Source organism: Catharus ustulatus, chromosome 7, assembly GCF_009819885.2.
Source record: "Catharus ustulatus isolate bCatUst1 chromosome 7, bCatUst1.pri.v2, whole genome shotgun sequence".
Classification (NCBI taxonomy): domain Eukaryota; kingdom Metazoa; phylum Chordata; class Aves; order Passeriformes; family Turdidae; genus Catharus; species Catharus ustulatus.
Genome location: NC_046227.1, coordinates 11,511,643 through 11,527,577, shown reverse-complemented (window position 1 = coordinate 11,527,577; position 15,935 = coordinate 11,511,643). Strand labels below are relative to the sequence as shown.

Genomic DNA, 15,935 nt, shown 5'->3' with positions numbered 1-15,935 from the left:
GGGATTTTAGTTCTGCTTTTGGCATAGCGGAATAGCCTCAGAGCTGTTTCAGACCTACTTTTTGCTGCTGATTAAAACCAAATTAGTTTACTGTCTGACCACGCAGTGCTACAAATTTCATTCAAATAAGGCATGGGCGTACAATCTTGTTTCAGCTGAATTAGCTGAAGCACACAATACAGAGCATGGGCCAGCTGTGGGAGGCAGAGTTTTAGTCACAATTAAAAGCTGCTTTTTTGTTTTTCAAACAATCTGAAAAAGGTGTTTGAAGAGTTTCATGCTGGCAAAGCAGATTTATACTGGATTCGCACTTTGCCTTTTTCAACCGTAACAATTTCACCTGGTTCTAAAAGCCCTACTGTCAGAGTTACAGGGTATGACAGCTGTGGCCCAAGCCTGTGTCATTTCTGAGAGTACTGAGGAGTAAGGGATGCCTGATTCAGCACAACTACTGGAAACAGCACATTGCAAAGAAGTTCTTGCACAGAGCTTTGTGTTGCTGCAGCTAAACTGCCTCTGCTATTGATACCAGTCCATTTAGCTACCACCAGTATGCTCCCAGTGCATAGCAGTATGGACCTTAAACATGCTCCACATTGCACCTAATTGCCTATGAATCTAGTAAAGATACTCTGGCTGGAGCCCTTCTACTACAGAACATGATAACCTGACTCTGTGATACCTCAAAAATTCCCTATGACCGGAGTTATTGCTCCAGAGGGGTAGCACAGAGGGTCCACAGTAAAATGGAGGATTCCGAGCCTGTGCCTCAATCAGGCTTCTGGGAACTGCTCCTCACTTTGTTGCTTCTACAACCCCCTGCTGGGGTGTCAGGTGCTACTGCCAGAACTGAGCTTTAAACGCATTTTGTCTCTGCGGGGCTTCCTGGGGTGAAGCGTCTCTTTGTCAGGGGAGCGCATTCCTCCAGGGTAGCAGAGAATGCGCCGCGTTAATAAATCTTGCGCTTTGTTTTTGCTACTGACTTACATTGTAAATTTGAGGTGTCAGATGCTGCAAAGCTCAGCAGTGCACAAAAGACCTACTTAAAGCAGACCCTTCATAGGATCACCCTTGTTTTCTCCCATAATGAATGAAGTTAAGACTCTCAGCCTGTCCAGTAGAGCATGTTAAAGGGGTGCTGATCTTTAGCTCATCATTAGTTTCAATGCAGATAAAGCTTTTAAGGCTTATTTTACTGGTGGGCTACAAGTGTAAATGCAGAGCAAAAGCACCACAGCAAATGAGTGTATAGGAAACTGTAACACAAGTCATTTTTTAAATAGGCATATTTAGGTGTGTCTCTGCTTTCACGCAGAATTGGACTAAGGACTTGGTAAACTTTCTTGTCTTAATTACAGTTATAAACCTGGAGTGGATTCAGTGACCTCTCTCGTTATTCTGAGTTGACTGCTATGAGAGCCCTTCTGTGCTAGTGCTGCTCTGTGAAAGCTGGCACATCTGGTCCCTGGCTCTCCATCCCCATGACAAGATAACCCTAGTTTCACAAGTGCAGTAGGAACTAAAAAAAAGCAACCCATGTGTGTCATCTTACATTGATAGCTTTCACTAATACCATAAAACAGACTGGCACAACAGTTGCATATTTCTGTGTATGGAAGAAAATAGATCATGGTCTTCTTGGGATTGTGCAGCAGACGAAAATAGAAGCCTCAGTTAACCAGGCTTGTCAACTTAGTCTGTAGGGAGATGTAAATATTTTCAGCCAAAATCAAGCACTTGCACAAAAGCATTTCTTTCTCCAAGACATTGAAAAATCTGCAGACATTTTGCCCAGTGTTCTACAAGTTGACTGATAAGAAAAAATTTCTCACTGGACTGAAATGACAGGTGATATTAAACATCAGTTTTATTGAAAGCATCTCTCTTCAGGCTGGGATCTGTGATGCTTCAGTATCAGCTAGAAAAGTGTCATGGTTGTAGTAACAAGTCCACAACTGCCCAATGCAGCAGTGGAAAAAGCTGTGTAGTTTCTAGAGAGAGTTAGAAAGCAACTGTGAAGGAGTCAGCAAGCAAAAGGTGAAAGAGGGCCCTGACACTGGTAGAAAGAACATGCTCTGTCTGCAGCTGGCACTTTCCTTATCACAGGCATGGATGCATCTGTCACAAGTGATACACCAGAGATTCCTCCTCTGTCCATTGCACACCTATCCAGCCGTTGTGAAGACATCTTCCATAAGAGGGTAAGGAAACAGAATTCTGGGAGAAGGACAGCCAGCACACTGAATGAGCAATAAATGACTGAGGAAGACATCATGGAGCTTTTCCAGGTTAAAACAAATGCTCTTCAAGGGTGATGTTCCTCTATGTCTTACCTTCCCGAATGGCTGTGAAGGGCACTCCCTCTTCTGCCTCCAGCTTGATGACTTTCAGTGCTACCAACTGGCTGTTGATCCTGTCAGGTCACAGTAGAAGGTCACATGAAGCTTCTCAGTGCTTGGCACGATAACACTAACAGTCTCCCAAGCAAACACCCAAGCAAAATGTGTAGGGCTTGCTGACCCACTCAGGCCAAGCTCGGAAGGGAATTACAAACCTCCTCCATCGTGTGTTCATTAGCAGTGAGCTGGGAACCAGCCCACCTGGCTAGAGAAGGACTGTGCTGCTGTCCAGGTATTGTTAGAGCACAGCTTTGAGCAATGGCCCCACTCCACCTTCTCACAGCTTCCCTGCCCTTGTAATGGCAGCGTGACCTCATGCCCAATTTTTCGATCATGCAGAGATCCCTCACTTCAAGGAAAACCGTTGCTCTCTCCCTGGTTCAGCCAGACAATCTCATGGCACACTGCTGTGGATCAAAGAATCTTTGTGGTGCCTCCATGGCTGCATGGAGGAGTTCCGTAAAGAACTGGGATGGGGCTTAGCAAATATCCTGGTTAAAGGCAAAACTGGACTTTTGATTTGCCTTTATCTCCTATAGGAGGCATTTTCAGCAAGCACTGGGAAGGCAATATTGCTCACCTGCTGATCCCCTTGTACACAGTGGCACAGGATCCTTCACACAGCTTCTCTAGATGTATATAGGATGTGGCAGCTCCAAATGGGATGCCTTGTCTCTGCTTCATGAAGAAATTGGTATGTGTTTTAGATTGCAAGATAGAACAAGAAGCTACTAGCAGGTCATTGGGTAATTAAGTACTGATTCATGGCTGGAATAACCATAGGATAAAATATCTCCTGTCTGGCTCTGTGGATGCTGCACCTCACCCGTTTGAACCTCTCCACAACATCCTGCTCCTGGAAAGAATCAATGCAACTCCAAGGTCACTGTGTCCTGTGTCTCCAGCTCTGGAAGGTGTGGAGCTGCAGGGGGTGCAGAGGGTAGAGAAAGGGATGCTCTGGTTACATCTAACAGCTGTTATAGGTAAAGGGGACACTGGCAAACTACCATTCTACTGATGAGTTTCTTTTCTTTCTCCTTGACTGCAGTGGCTTTAAGCAATGCACATAATTTCCTTCTCTCTCTCTACCAGTCACAGATCTCCAGTACTGCTCTAAGGGCAGCAACTATCTGTGTGTTCCTGTGTTGGTAAATGGTAGTGCTCACTCAGAACACACAAAGATAAAGCTGCCTTAACTTAAGCAGAGGGTACAGAAGTATCCTTCTAAATGCATGTTATTCCCTCTTACCCTTGAATTATTCATCTCTAAATAACTTGTTAGGCAGGGACCAAAAACCAAATGCTGAAGCGAAATTTCGGGAAGTTTACACTTACGTATTCTTCTCCACCTTAATCCCTCACCCCTCACCTCCTTCCTCACCAATGTATAATTTACATAGCCTGTTAATTTGGCCCATACAGCAGAACACAACTATAAAAAAGGTAGCAATGAATGGCAAGTAGGCTTCAAGCTCCGTCCAAGCAGCTATATTGAATGGATTATAATTTGACAAGACAGGATTTGCAATCTGTGGCATGCTGCCTCCTCCAGAGCTGTAGGTTGTTGGCTGCCTCCCTGTTTCACAATCTCTCATTGGCACAGAACTCACTGGAGTGCAATCTTCTCTCCCTGCTCATCACATCAAAGGCATTTATTGTCATCTTAGGTACAGATTCCTCTTTAAGCAGCTTCACAAGCCTGAAGCTGCAAAGTTTGATGCTGTCTGGTTAGAAGCAAATGTGACAGCTTTGCACTCCCACAAGTGGAAGCACCCAGGCTTAGTCTATCTCAATGCAGAAGCATGAATGTGATATTAAATACCTGTGCTGTAGTCACTGCTTCTGTGTGCTGATGACCTTGGATTTGTTGGGAGCCCCTTCTCTCTGAACAGCAGCTGCTGCATCCTGGTCTGACAGCACTTAGACACAGCATGTCTCCCATGTTGTCCCATTTAAATTAAACTGTATCTTTTTCTCCTTGCTCCTCCCCATCCCTCTGTGTCTGTAGTAACAGCTCATATGACTCGCATGAGGTCTCTGCCTCAAACAGTCTTGTGATTTCTGCATTTTTTCTTTGAAAGCCCAAATGCACCCCTGGAGTAGCTCCATTGCTTTCAGTTCCTTTGGTACCTGCCCTCCAAAAATAGCCAACATTTTTCATACCTGAAGATGGGGAATTAATAAATCCAAACTTTCTGCTAGTTTATTTCATCTAAGAACTTCCAGTGTAGTAAGCTGGATAGTGAAGGGATGGGTTTCACATAGGAGCAGGCCTCGACTTCTCTCCCTGCCTGCAGCAGTTCTAGGTTTCAGACTTCAGCTTCTAGGCCCTCAGGTGAGCTTTCTGAGCACTGACTGAGCTGTGCTTTCTGCAGGAGCTGTACATTGACTTGTCCTTGCTTTGGCATTTACATCAGCAGGGCACCTGTGTGTCCCTGTTGGATTGCGTGTCTAAGGGATGTGATGAGTGGTGGCTGATAGAAAACAGTCTTGTCCATATGTCAGAATAACCAGAGCAAACTGATTAATCCTGCCCACTGAAGAGCAGGGAATACAAGGGATTTACCCTGGATGTGAACAGACAAAAGTCCCCTTCTTTCAGTCCTGCATGAGCAGGACTTACTGTGCAGCTTCCTAGGAGTAACACCCCACCCACACACAGAAAATGACAAGGGGCTGAGGGAGCAGACATTGTCCTGTGATATTTTTATGCTGACCCATGAGGTCCTTCAGTTTTCATTTGACTGCATCACATTAAATCTTCCCTTTGCTTCTCTGTTTTGATGTCCAAGAATAACACTCTTTCCTTGAGCAAAAGGATTTCTTCAAAGCAAAAATGTCTTGGGAAGGCAGAAACAATTTCTGTATCTTGGTGCAACCAAACCACCCAGCCTTTGCACAGTAAGAAGGAGCTAACACACCTGGAAGGCTTGCTTTCCTTCACATGATTTTCTTTTGCACCCCCATTAGCCATAATTTGCTAAATAGCTATCATCATGGACTTTGGTCTTCTCTTTATTTTCCAAGTATTCTTTGAGCCACCAGGAAACAGCAGTAATTTAGATGTGCTGTCCAGGCATGAGAAGGGTTGTCTAGATGCAACACACTCAGCACCAAACTGGTTATGTAGTCTTTTATTCTGGAAAACACTTTTTGCTGTTACAACCAAATAATACTTGTATTTTCAAAGAATGGAAAGATAAACACACAAAAAGTGGACAATATAAAATGTACATGAAAAATTCATATGAAGATTGAAAATTTTAATCTTGTGTACTTTTTGTGTCAGGGAGTAGAGGGGAAATACTGTCACAAAGAGAAGTAATTCAACTTTTGCCAGTTAGCCAGAGCTGATAAATGAAGAAACCATGCTTACAGCTGGTGATTGTTGTTATTGAAAAAAATATGGAGTAATCATTCCAGTTAGTGGAGAAAACACTCTAATAGAAATGTTTAATAGCTATCCTTAGAAAATGTAAGAATTTATAAAGGAGAGCCTATAGCTGTCTTTGGAACCATGCTTTTTAAATGAAAGTTTCAGGCAACATAAAAACGGATCGACTGAGAGGTGACATAACAGTAACAGTACGTTTGTAAAAACTCATTCAAATAGAAACACTTGTATATACCCATAAAGGGATATGTGTATATATATACACACAAACACACACATATATATGTATATTATGTATATACGCATATTGGTGTATTTATGTGTACATATTTCAAATGTATTCTGTGAAATCCATGCCTGTAGAAAAGCACACATAGACGTCTGTGCACGCAGCACGCCGGTGGCATCACAGCTATTCACACCAGGCTGGTCCTCAGGGGAAGCTGTGCATTGGGCCCTGCGGGAGCTGTGTACAGGCCCGCTTCCCGTTAAAGCAGTAGCTGACAGGCGGGTTTGCGGAGCAGGAAGGGCCGGGCGGGCGCTGTCGCTGTCACCGATCCCGCACGGGCCGGCCCCGGACTCTGCTCTCGCCCCTCGAGCATTTCCTGACGCGCGCCCACGTGTCGCTGCCGTCCCTGCCTGTTTTGTCCCGGGCAGGGACCCGTCGGCGCTCGCGCGGCGCTGGCCCCGCCCCCTGCGCGTCCCGCGCCCCCGCGTGAGTCAGCCGGGCGGCGCGAGGGGCCGCGGGCAGCGCGCGGCTGAGGGCGGCGCGGCGGCAGCAGGTGCGGGGCGCGCGGGGTGCGCGGGAAGGGGGAGCCGCGCCTGAGGGCAGCCGCGCGCGCCCCGCGCCTCCCTCACCTGCGCTGCGGGACGGGAGCGCCGGGCGGCACCGGGGACACCGGGCAGGCCCTGCGCCACCGCCGGCTGTGCCCGGGGACCTGGGGAGAGGCTGAAGAGCAGCTCTGACGGACCCTGGGTGTCCGGCTCTCACCGCGCTGTGATGGGCTGGTACAGCAGAGATATCGAGGTGTATTTCTGTAGGGTCTGAAGGGTCTCCCTCTTGGTGAAAAGCGACCCCCGCACTGTAGCTGACATGCCTTTCATCTCCTTCCACCTGCGTTTAAATGTCCTGTGCCTTTGCGTGACTTGCTTGCTGAGGGAGAATGCAGTTCAGCTTTTGGAGTGTGTAGAGTGCTGCTGTGGCTGCAGTGTCCTGTGCAGGTGGCACAGTGTGCTGTCACTGTCACAGACCTCCTCTGCCAGAGCGAAGGTATTTTGGTGAGGCACCGGGGAGCAGCCGGAGTGGTCATAGATGATCTGTAGTTAATCACTGCTGTTGTAGGGCACAGCTTATGTAAACTAGCTGTACGTACCACTTTCAGTTTCTGTGTTTGAAGGGGATACATATGAGAATGTGCCAAATTAATGTGTAATTTCAAAAGAAAAAGTGGTAGAAGGACATTCAGAATTTTTTGAGTCTCTTACGAGTGTGGTAAATATTAGATTTTTAATTGCATGCTGTAGCAGATAATTTTCAGCTGTGCTGTTTTTATTTTTTCCCCTGATTTCTTTATTGCTGTATTTTGCTACCGTCCTGCATTTGCTGGAACTGATATTAAAACCTTTGTACCCTTATCCAAAGAGATTGCAACCCTCTTTCAGTGGCCAGTTGTTTTATTTTGTTCTGAGCAGATCTTAATCACACAACATTAAAAGCAGTGGTTAGTGCTGACCAAAACACAAGGGCTTCTTTAACTGGTCGTACATTGTAAGTAAACCGTGGTTGCCAACAGTAAATGATGTTGACAACTCTGTTTTGAATGAGGAAGCTTGCAGATCACCTCTTCAGAACCTGACTAGGTAATTCTGTACAGCAAATAGGCAGTCTTAGTCCTGCAAGTTATTGCTAAATGTGATGCAACAAATTTATTAAAAATGTGTTTGGAAATACTTAAGTAAACATGCATGAAAGCTGTAGAAATATTGGCAGTGTTTATTGACACAGCAGGTAAATGAGCACATCAGGCTCATGGGAGTTCTAGTGTTTCTCAGAGTCAGAGGCATAGCAGCTGTTGCTGTTCAGTAATGTAAGGTTACCATACCTGTGGTGCTCGCTCAGAAATGGTCAGGGAAGAGCACAGTCTGTGATAATGAGAGTAGTGTTTGCTCCACGTCATTCCCAACCATGGAGTCATTACGGTGTGGTAGCATTTGATTTCTGGAGAATTAGCCTTTAACTTTGAAAGTGGAGAGTATGACATCAGTGTCATGCCAGTGACCATCTGTCTGTAGCACAAACCCATTTCATAATTGGCACTCCTTGCTGCTTTCCACTTGCAGTGTTGAGAGAAAAATGTAGATGGTAAAAGTATGGGCAGGGCAGTGAAGGTGCTGGTATCACACTGAGCTTCCATGCAGGAATGTTGGTTTGTGCCTGGGTGTGCACCTCTGTGAATGCTAAATCCAATAACAATTTAGGTAATCTTAGTGGAAAGGAAATAATGTAGTTGTAATGTGAGAATAAACAAGGAAAATTACTTGTGTCTATTGGGAGGAAGGAACCTTTTGTTACAATTATTTTATTTAGTTTGTGGCTGTGGCAATGCAACTTGTATTTCGCATTGGCTGTGAAATGGGCATAATGTTGTGCTGTCCTAGGAGCAAATGAAAACTTGAATTGAGCTTGGAAGTGATTTCAAAATGTCTTAAAGATGTCTTGCATGGAAAGAAAACAGTTTGACTCTTGATTTCCCTTATATGCATAAATGCTTGATAATACAACCCTAAGTGTGACTTCTATAAAGAAATCTATCACTGCCATCATGTCATGCTCTTAGTTTCTTCTTCTTAGTTCACCACTGTTGCAACTTTCTTACTTAATAATTATGTAAATAGTTTTTCAATTTGGCCTTGAAGGGGGATCTTGCAAAACAACTAATCAAATGCCTGTCTTTAACTCTGTTAGAAGCAAAAGGTTTTATGACAATTACAATATTTTTTTTTGCAGTTGAGGCTCATAAAAATGAATAAAATGCTTTGAGTCCTTAAAAAAAGTTTATGAATTCTAAAAATAAAGAATTTTAAGCCTCAGTTCTTTAACCTCAAATAACTATATGCAATGTAAATGGTGTATTTGTTGATATTTCAATTACTCTATCAAAGTGTTCATCTCTTTGATTCTGTGATCTCCTGAGTCTTTTCATTTGAAGATAGAGTACTTCACAAAGGAGTGGTGCCAGCATTTTCAAGAGAATGTATTGTAGGGTTGGTTTTGAGTGGGCTAAAGAAAACCCTAAATGTACTTGTTCTGAGCAGGGACACATCAGGAAGTTATGGTTCCAAAAACATGCTTCCATTTCCTTTGATGTTTCATCTACACCTCTGCTACCGAGGCATGGAATGACAGTTCCCTTACATTTGTGAGACTTCCTTTGTTAATATTTTAAAAGTTAATTTTTACAATTGTAAGTGGTTTTTTTCTTGTGTAGTTGAGGAAGGAGATGCTCTCTTGAAAGCGGTATCTTTCTGGTGACAAGTGTGTCCTTGTGTTCCTACAAAGTATGCTCTGTTTTTTGGGTTTTTTTAGAGCAGGGTACCACAATACCATGTTATCAAATCTTTATCTTTTTGAGGTCTGTTCCTTGCCAACTCTGAAGCCAAAATCACTCTTTTTAGGGTATCTGAAAGACCAGAATTGTTTGTGTGCCGTGTTGTTTCTATATGCGAAGGTCTCTCTGGTAATTCATTATTCAGAGCACTCCAGTGAAAGTGTTGGAGGTTTTGTTAGTTATTTTAATTATTTATCAACTTGATGATTACTCTTTCCAAGTGTGCATTGAAACTTCTGTATGAGAGTTGTACATCTGAATATATTTTGTGTCTTGTATTCATGGCTGGCCATATTTATTTCTGTTTTCTGTATGCAAAAGATTCAGACTATTTATTTTGGGTCTTAAGATTTATACTGACTAATTTGTTTTCTGATTTTGTTAGAGTGGATATCAGACAGCTATTGTAATAACACAACAGTTCTAAAGCGTTTATATGTGAAACTTTGAATGAGTGTTTGTACAGAATGCATTAATGTAACTAAAACTTGTAATACTTCATATAGTAAGGCAGTAGATCAAGAGAAATCGCAGTTCTTTTAATACTAAAGAAAAACTAAACAGATCATAAGAAACAAAGATTAACTGTAGCTTTGTTTTATTCCAAGAAAAATGTGTCTTCGTGAGGATGGGAAGGTGTGAGGGTGAACTTGCAAAACACAAAATCTGAGAGCTAGAGCAGGTCCTTTTTTCCCCTTGCCTTCCGTGACTGTCTTTTATCTCCATAGGCATCTGTTACCAGTTTGCATGAAGTGTTTTGAACTCTGCTTTCTGCATTTTTGCCCAGGCAGAATTGCACCTTCTAATGGTGATGTGTACTTTGGTTCAGGAATGAAGTTACAAATTCAGCTCCTGATCGTTTTCTGCTCATGCAAATCTGTTCACCTTAAATTTATCTGAGTATTGAATTCTGTCTTCTGACTGAAAATGAATCAATTTGGTGTTTCTTGAGTGGTATAATGAGAATTGTATAGAGAGATTGATGTAAATTTCTGCCTTTGAATGAGGTTTTGTTCATTCTGTCCTTACAATAGACCCACTGTGAGCTGAGTAGTTAGGACAAGTCTGGCTGTTTTGCTTTTGTCTGCCAACTCAGTGTGAGTGAACTAAATATAAATACTTGAACCATCATAGCAGTGTGGAAGTGGTTATTTATTGAATGTAGGAGCTAAACCTTTGGGATTTTTTGGGTTTTGTTATTATTGTTTTATGTTATTTGTGATTAAATAGCTGTTTTTTATGTTTTTCAGTTTATAAAAATTATATTGTTCCTTTTGAAAGAGGAACAATTTGATGGTGATGGAGTGCTGCCACTGACAGATGGACTCACAGGAGAGAAGGTGAGAATGAACAGTTAGGTGTAACCACAGAGGCTCCCTGAAATAGGCCAACTCATGATCATACTGAAAAATTGAGTGATACCAGCATACTCTTTATGTAACTTGTCTTAAAACTTACAGTAAAGGGAAGATTATTAACTTAGCTTCAGTTGTGGCTGGAACACTAAAGTTGCTGCAACAGCAACTTCTTCTTTAAGCTTATCATTGTAATTTCTGGAGCCATAGCCACAGGCTGCAAACTTGAAAATAACATTCCCAAGTGAACAGAAAATCCTGTCTGGTACCTGCACCTGTGAATTTTGATTCTGGATCAGTAGCCCTGCAGTGGACTTTTTTTGCACTGAGATACTTGATAGAGGTCTGATGTTTTTGTCACAAATCCTGTTATGTGAATGTCCAAATTTGTTTTACACTGTTTTCTGAAGACCTCTTAAATAGATAAAAGCACAAATATCAGGGGTTGAACTGATTTGATGTACAGTATGTTGATAAAAATTCTCAGTGTTATCATTTTGTGTTCTTTGGAGTGCTTTGTCCATCTGTGCAAAATCTGTATTTTTATCTTAGGTGAAATATTCTTATATTGATACAAAATTTTTAAGCCTTTCTTTTTTTTCTTTGTTTTGATTGGTTCCTTTTTAATTTACTTCTGTTCTAAACACAAGTCCTATGTATTTGAAATGCAAGGTGAACTCTGCATTTAAATCTGTGTTTGCTTTATGGAATAATGTATTTACTTGAATTTTAGAAGAGTTCTCAGCTGTCACCTTTTAATTTTTTTCCTTTCTGTTTTCTAAAAAAATAAGGATATTTGGGATGGGCACAGGAGCTAAGAGATAATTGGATTTCTTAGCTATTCTTAACTTGAATGTTTCAGAGGCAGATTGTATGAAGATGTTCATCTTGTGCACTTCAGTTAGTAAAATATGTAGTTTAACAAATCCGTAGTCTGCAGGAATAGGGCTACTTGCATGAGTTTGCCTGCAGTGTGGTGTATCAGAATAGTTTCTTTGGGGCGTTGGTGCAGGTTTGGAGTGCATTTAATTTCTTGTGCCTTTTCTTGTAGACAAAGACTGTAATTCTATCAAAACTTTTCTTGCTATCTTAAAATATTTAATTTCACAAGTTCATGTCAAGCTGCTAGAACTGATTTATGCAGGGAGTGGAGTGACTTGGCTGTTGTCAAATAAGGAGCTAAACTATTTTCTTTCTGAGTAGATAACAATCTGGTCTGTATAAAGTTCTAAGGAAATTTAAGCATGACTCTTAATTTAAGTGTAGTCTTAATTTAAGCCAGTCTATATTGATGCTTAATGTAACCTTTTGTATTTAAATCATGGCATTCTGCAAATTGTTAAAACTGTGGGCTTGTCAAAATTCCGAGGAATTTCCTTGTGCTCAGTTGGAGAAGTTGCTGATGGAACATTCAAACCACAGTGTGTTGAGGTGCTAAACCAGTTTTGGATACTTCCAGTCACTCCTGCAAGCCCTGATGCTCGCACACTATTTCAGGATTTTTTTTTTATGGTTCAGTTGATTTGAATACCTGGCTCCTTTGAATATGAGACACTCATCAAGAATTTGCAAAAAAGGAAAAAATCCCAAACAATCAAAACCTCATCAATCCCTAGAGGTAGAAATGGAAGTGTGTGAAGGATGAACTCTTACAGGTGTAATGCTTTAAGCACACTGTTAATGGGAGCAATTGGTACACTGAAAAAAGCTTATGATTTCAAACAGAAGACACTTATTCATTTAAATAGCATGTGCTTTACAATTTGATAATAGTAATTTAAATATGTTGTCTTGAAAGTAAAACTAATGTCTGAACTACCAAGCCTTTCCTACGTAGGTATTACTGAACCACAGGAAACTTCATCCTGATTGTGTTCCAATTTCATCCAATCTTTGTAGCTCAGAAGAGGCAGAAGGAGCCAAAGAGAGAGGCCTGGTCTATGTTTGGAAGGCTGGTTCCTGCTCTATAACTCCAGAAAGGCTTCCAGGCCTCAGTGGAAAGACAGTGTTACAGGCAGCCCTTGGAATCCATCATGGGTTACTTCTAACAGAAGGTAATGAACACCTTAATTGGAACAATCTGGGGCAATAACAATCTTCAGCTATTGTTGAGTTTTTTTCTTTTAGAGATGATACTAGATCTGTGTTTGGAAAGGTGAGGACTGTACTTTGTGCTCTTCATACACATTTGTATGTCCTTAGTGTGTTCTTAAGTTAGAAAGGACCAGTGAGTACTCTTAACTCACTTGACTTAAATATAATAGAACTTCTAGCAGAAAAGCATTACTTACTTTAACACTACATGTGTGTGCAGGGTCACATTAATGTGAGGTGTAGAATTCAGCAGCAGCCAGTAGCCTTCTTACATCAATAGCATCAGTAGTTTGCTGAGCCTGGAATAAGCTAGGAATTCATATCTCTTTGTCTAAAGCAGTCTTCATATTTTTGCTTTGGTTTAACAATTGGTTTAACACTTTTACTAGGATTGGTTTTGGTTTTTTCTGCCCTCCCAGGTGGAGAGGTCTACAGTTTTGGAAAACTGCCCTGGAGATCAGGACCTGAGGAATGTGTTAACAGTCCTGTCTTAGAAAATACTTTGCTTGGACATCGTATTATTACAGTGGCAGCTGGCAGCTTCCATAATGGAGCGGTGACGGACAGCGGTGTGGTGTACATGTGGGGAGACAATTCTGCTGGCCAGTGTGCCGTTGCCAACCAGCCGTGTGTGCGAGAGCCCCAGCTCGTCAGCATCTGTGATTCTGAAACCAGCCCTCTGTTATCAGTACGGATTTTGCAACTGGCATGTGGAGAGGAGCACACGCTGGCACTATCGCTGAGCAGGGAGATATGGGCCTGGGGGAGCGGCTGCCAGCTCGGTCTCATAACAACAACTTTCCCAGTGACAAAGCCGCAGAAGGTAGAGCACCTGGCAGGACGTGTTGTGCTCCAGATCGCTTGTGGGGCCTACCACAGCCTGGCTCTGGTACAATGTCTCCCTGTGCAGGAAATGAAACCTATCCCAGAGAGATGCAATCACTGCAGTCAGCCTCTCATTACCATGACGGACAAGGAAGATCATGTAATCATTTCAGATAGTCACTGCTGCCCACTGGGTGTGGCACTGTCTGATAACCAGCCAGAAAACCACGGTTTCTGTCCGTCATCGGACACCCCCGAGGGCAGAAGCGTGATAGCTGGCCAGAGTGAAGACTGTCAGAAACCACTTGTGGAGCAACACAGGCTTCTTGGTTTAGAATCTGATGGACGAAGTGGCCTTTCCAGCAGCAATGGACGGGAAGATAGTGCAATTTCTAGTTCAGGAAATACTCTGTTCTCGGATAAAAAAGAAGTGAAAGAGTACTTAATTGGTTTGTCAGATAACTCATTAAGTGAGAACCTGAATAAAAACATCTGTACAGAGCCTGAACAGGTTGGTACCTAATCACTAGCTCATAATTTGCTATAACTTCTCTTCCATATGTGACAACATTGCTCTTGTTACAAAAGAAAAACTTAGTTTAATATAGCAATGGTGTTTTTATAGTTTCCAAGTGTTTTTTTCACTGATGGGTCTCAACTTTTAAGTGGAAGATTTTTTTGTCCTCCATTGTTGTTCAATTGTGAACCTCCATTGTGGGCAGCCTTGACAGTGCCGTAGTCTCTCCTCGTCACAGTTTGCAGTACCAGAGCCACGTGAGCCAATTCCTGATGCATGGATTTCCATTTGTGTGGGGCAGTAACAATTAGTGAATCTTACTGGTACTCATCTGATTTATCTTTAAGGTTTAATTTTTGTACCTGGAACAAATCCCTCACAAATCCATCTGATTTCTTAATCAGTTAAAAATTGTGGATTGCAAATTGCTAAAAGTTTTGACCAAAAGGTTTCTAATGCTAATAATGTCGGGGTGGCATAAACTCATAAAAAGGGATGGGAGATGTGTAAGTACTACTCTGTGTGGTGTGGAAAATGATTCAACAACACTGTTTTGATGCTGTAGCATCAAAGAAACAGAACAGTCAAGTAGTCATCTCTTAGTAAGCATCAGAAAATGCTTGACTTGATGGTTCAGGGGCTGTTTGTGTTTGTTCAAGAGCTGACAAAATGCTGTTTTCTGGTTTAAGTTACTAGACAGAAAACTAATCCAGCATCTTGCAGTGCAGTCTGGCAGTCCTTACCTAACTGTTGGCCAGTGAGGAGCCCTGCTGCTCTGTGGCCTAATTTGCAAAACTGACAGTAGAGTTCTGAAAATTTCTTTTGTCATTTTAAAGTATTGTGCAGACATATATTTGTTTATTTTTTTAATAGTTGCAGTAAGACATTCTCCACGGTGGTTCTGGAAAATAAATTTCACAATACCTAAAAAATAGTTGATTTTTCTTACTGCCTCTGATGGAAACAAAACCCCCATAGTTTTAAAAATCTGTCCAGTAACTTGATGGTTCAGCAAGTTATGCTTTCTTACTCTGAGGAAAACTTACTTTAGAGAAGTGGCTATTGTGTAAATACATTTGCTCTTTGTTTTGCTTTTTGCTGTTACAAATGTATTGTAGCAGCTGTGGGCTCCTAAGACTCTTGCAAGAACACCAGCATTGGGAAATGACTGAAAAATGTAGTTTCATGCTCCCTTTCTCAATTCCTTGTTCCTGGCGTATTTCCAGAGCACTGTTTTCCTTGCACTGTTTCAGGACTCAAGACTGGAATTGATTCACTGAGTCTTCTGTAATTGGCATATATGTGAAGAGCAGAGATGAGATCTAATGCAATGTTTCAGCCTTAGTAAAATCCATTTTTCTTTGCTTTCTTACACAAATGAAATTTTCTTTCCTGTATTGCTAGGTGTGTCTTTTAGAAATACGATGAAGTAAACAGAACCAATCCCAGCCCTTTAACCTAAGCTTTAAAGAAGCTTAAAGAAGTCAAAGATTGTTTTTATTTTGAATAAAATGAATTGTAATAATTTTAATACTTGTAATGATACCATTTTCCGCTGTGTATTAGATGGAAAAATGGGACTTTGCTGTCTTTATTTTAATATCCAAACTATTTGTCAGAGATCATTTTGGGCATTGTTTCTTTTTTGGTGGGTCAGCTGATTGCCGTTACAGGTAATGGTATGCTAGGACTAATAATTGCCTTCAGCCAGTTTGTCCCTCCTGTGACTTGATGATTGTTGAC

General features: G+C 41.8%; 2 protein-coding genes across 3 annotated transcripts in view; one reads left to right on the top strand and one right to left on the bottom strand.

Moving 5' to 3' along the window:
* CDK15 (cyclin dependent kinase 15) overlaps positions 1 to 3,083 on the bottom strand; it is a 37,019-nt gene extending 33,936 nt beyond the window's left edge. Inside the window, exons 1-2 of the mRNA XM_033064913.2 lie at positions 2,980 to 3,083; positions 2,334 to 2,413 (exon numbers count right to left, since the gene is read on the bottom strand). Coding sequence (XP_032920804.2) covers positions 2,334 to 2,413; positions 2,980 to 3,083 — 184 coding nt within the window. The remainder of the gene's footprint in view (positions 1 to 2,333; positions 2,414 to 2,979) is intronic.
* Positions 3,084 to 6,525: 3,442 nt separating this feature from the next.
* The window catches only part of ALS2 (alsin Rho guanine nucleotide exchange factor ALS2), a 36,625-nt gene continuing 27,215 nt past the window's right edge, over positions 6,526 to 15,935 (top strand). For both annotated transcript variants that reach the window (XM_033064832.2, XM_033064831.2), the window contains exons 1-4: positions 6,526 to 6,575; positions 10,652 to 10,741; positions 12,656 to 12,810; positions 13,270 to 14,186. In XM_033064832.2, the coding sequence (XP_032920723.1) occupies positions 10,722 to 10,741; positions 12,656 to 12,810; positions 13,270 to 14,186 (1,092 nt within the window). In that variant the 5' untranslated portion in view covers positions 6,526 to 6,575; positions 10,652 to 10,721. The remainder of the gene's footprint in view (positions 6,576 to 10,651; positions 10,742 to 12,655; positions 12,811 to 13,269; positions 14,187 to 15,935) is intronic.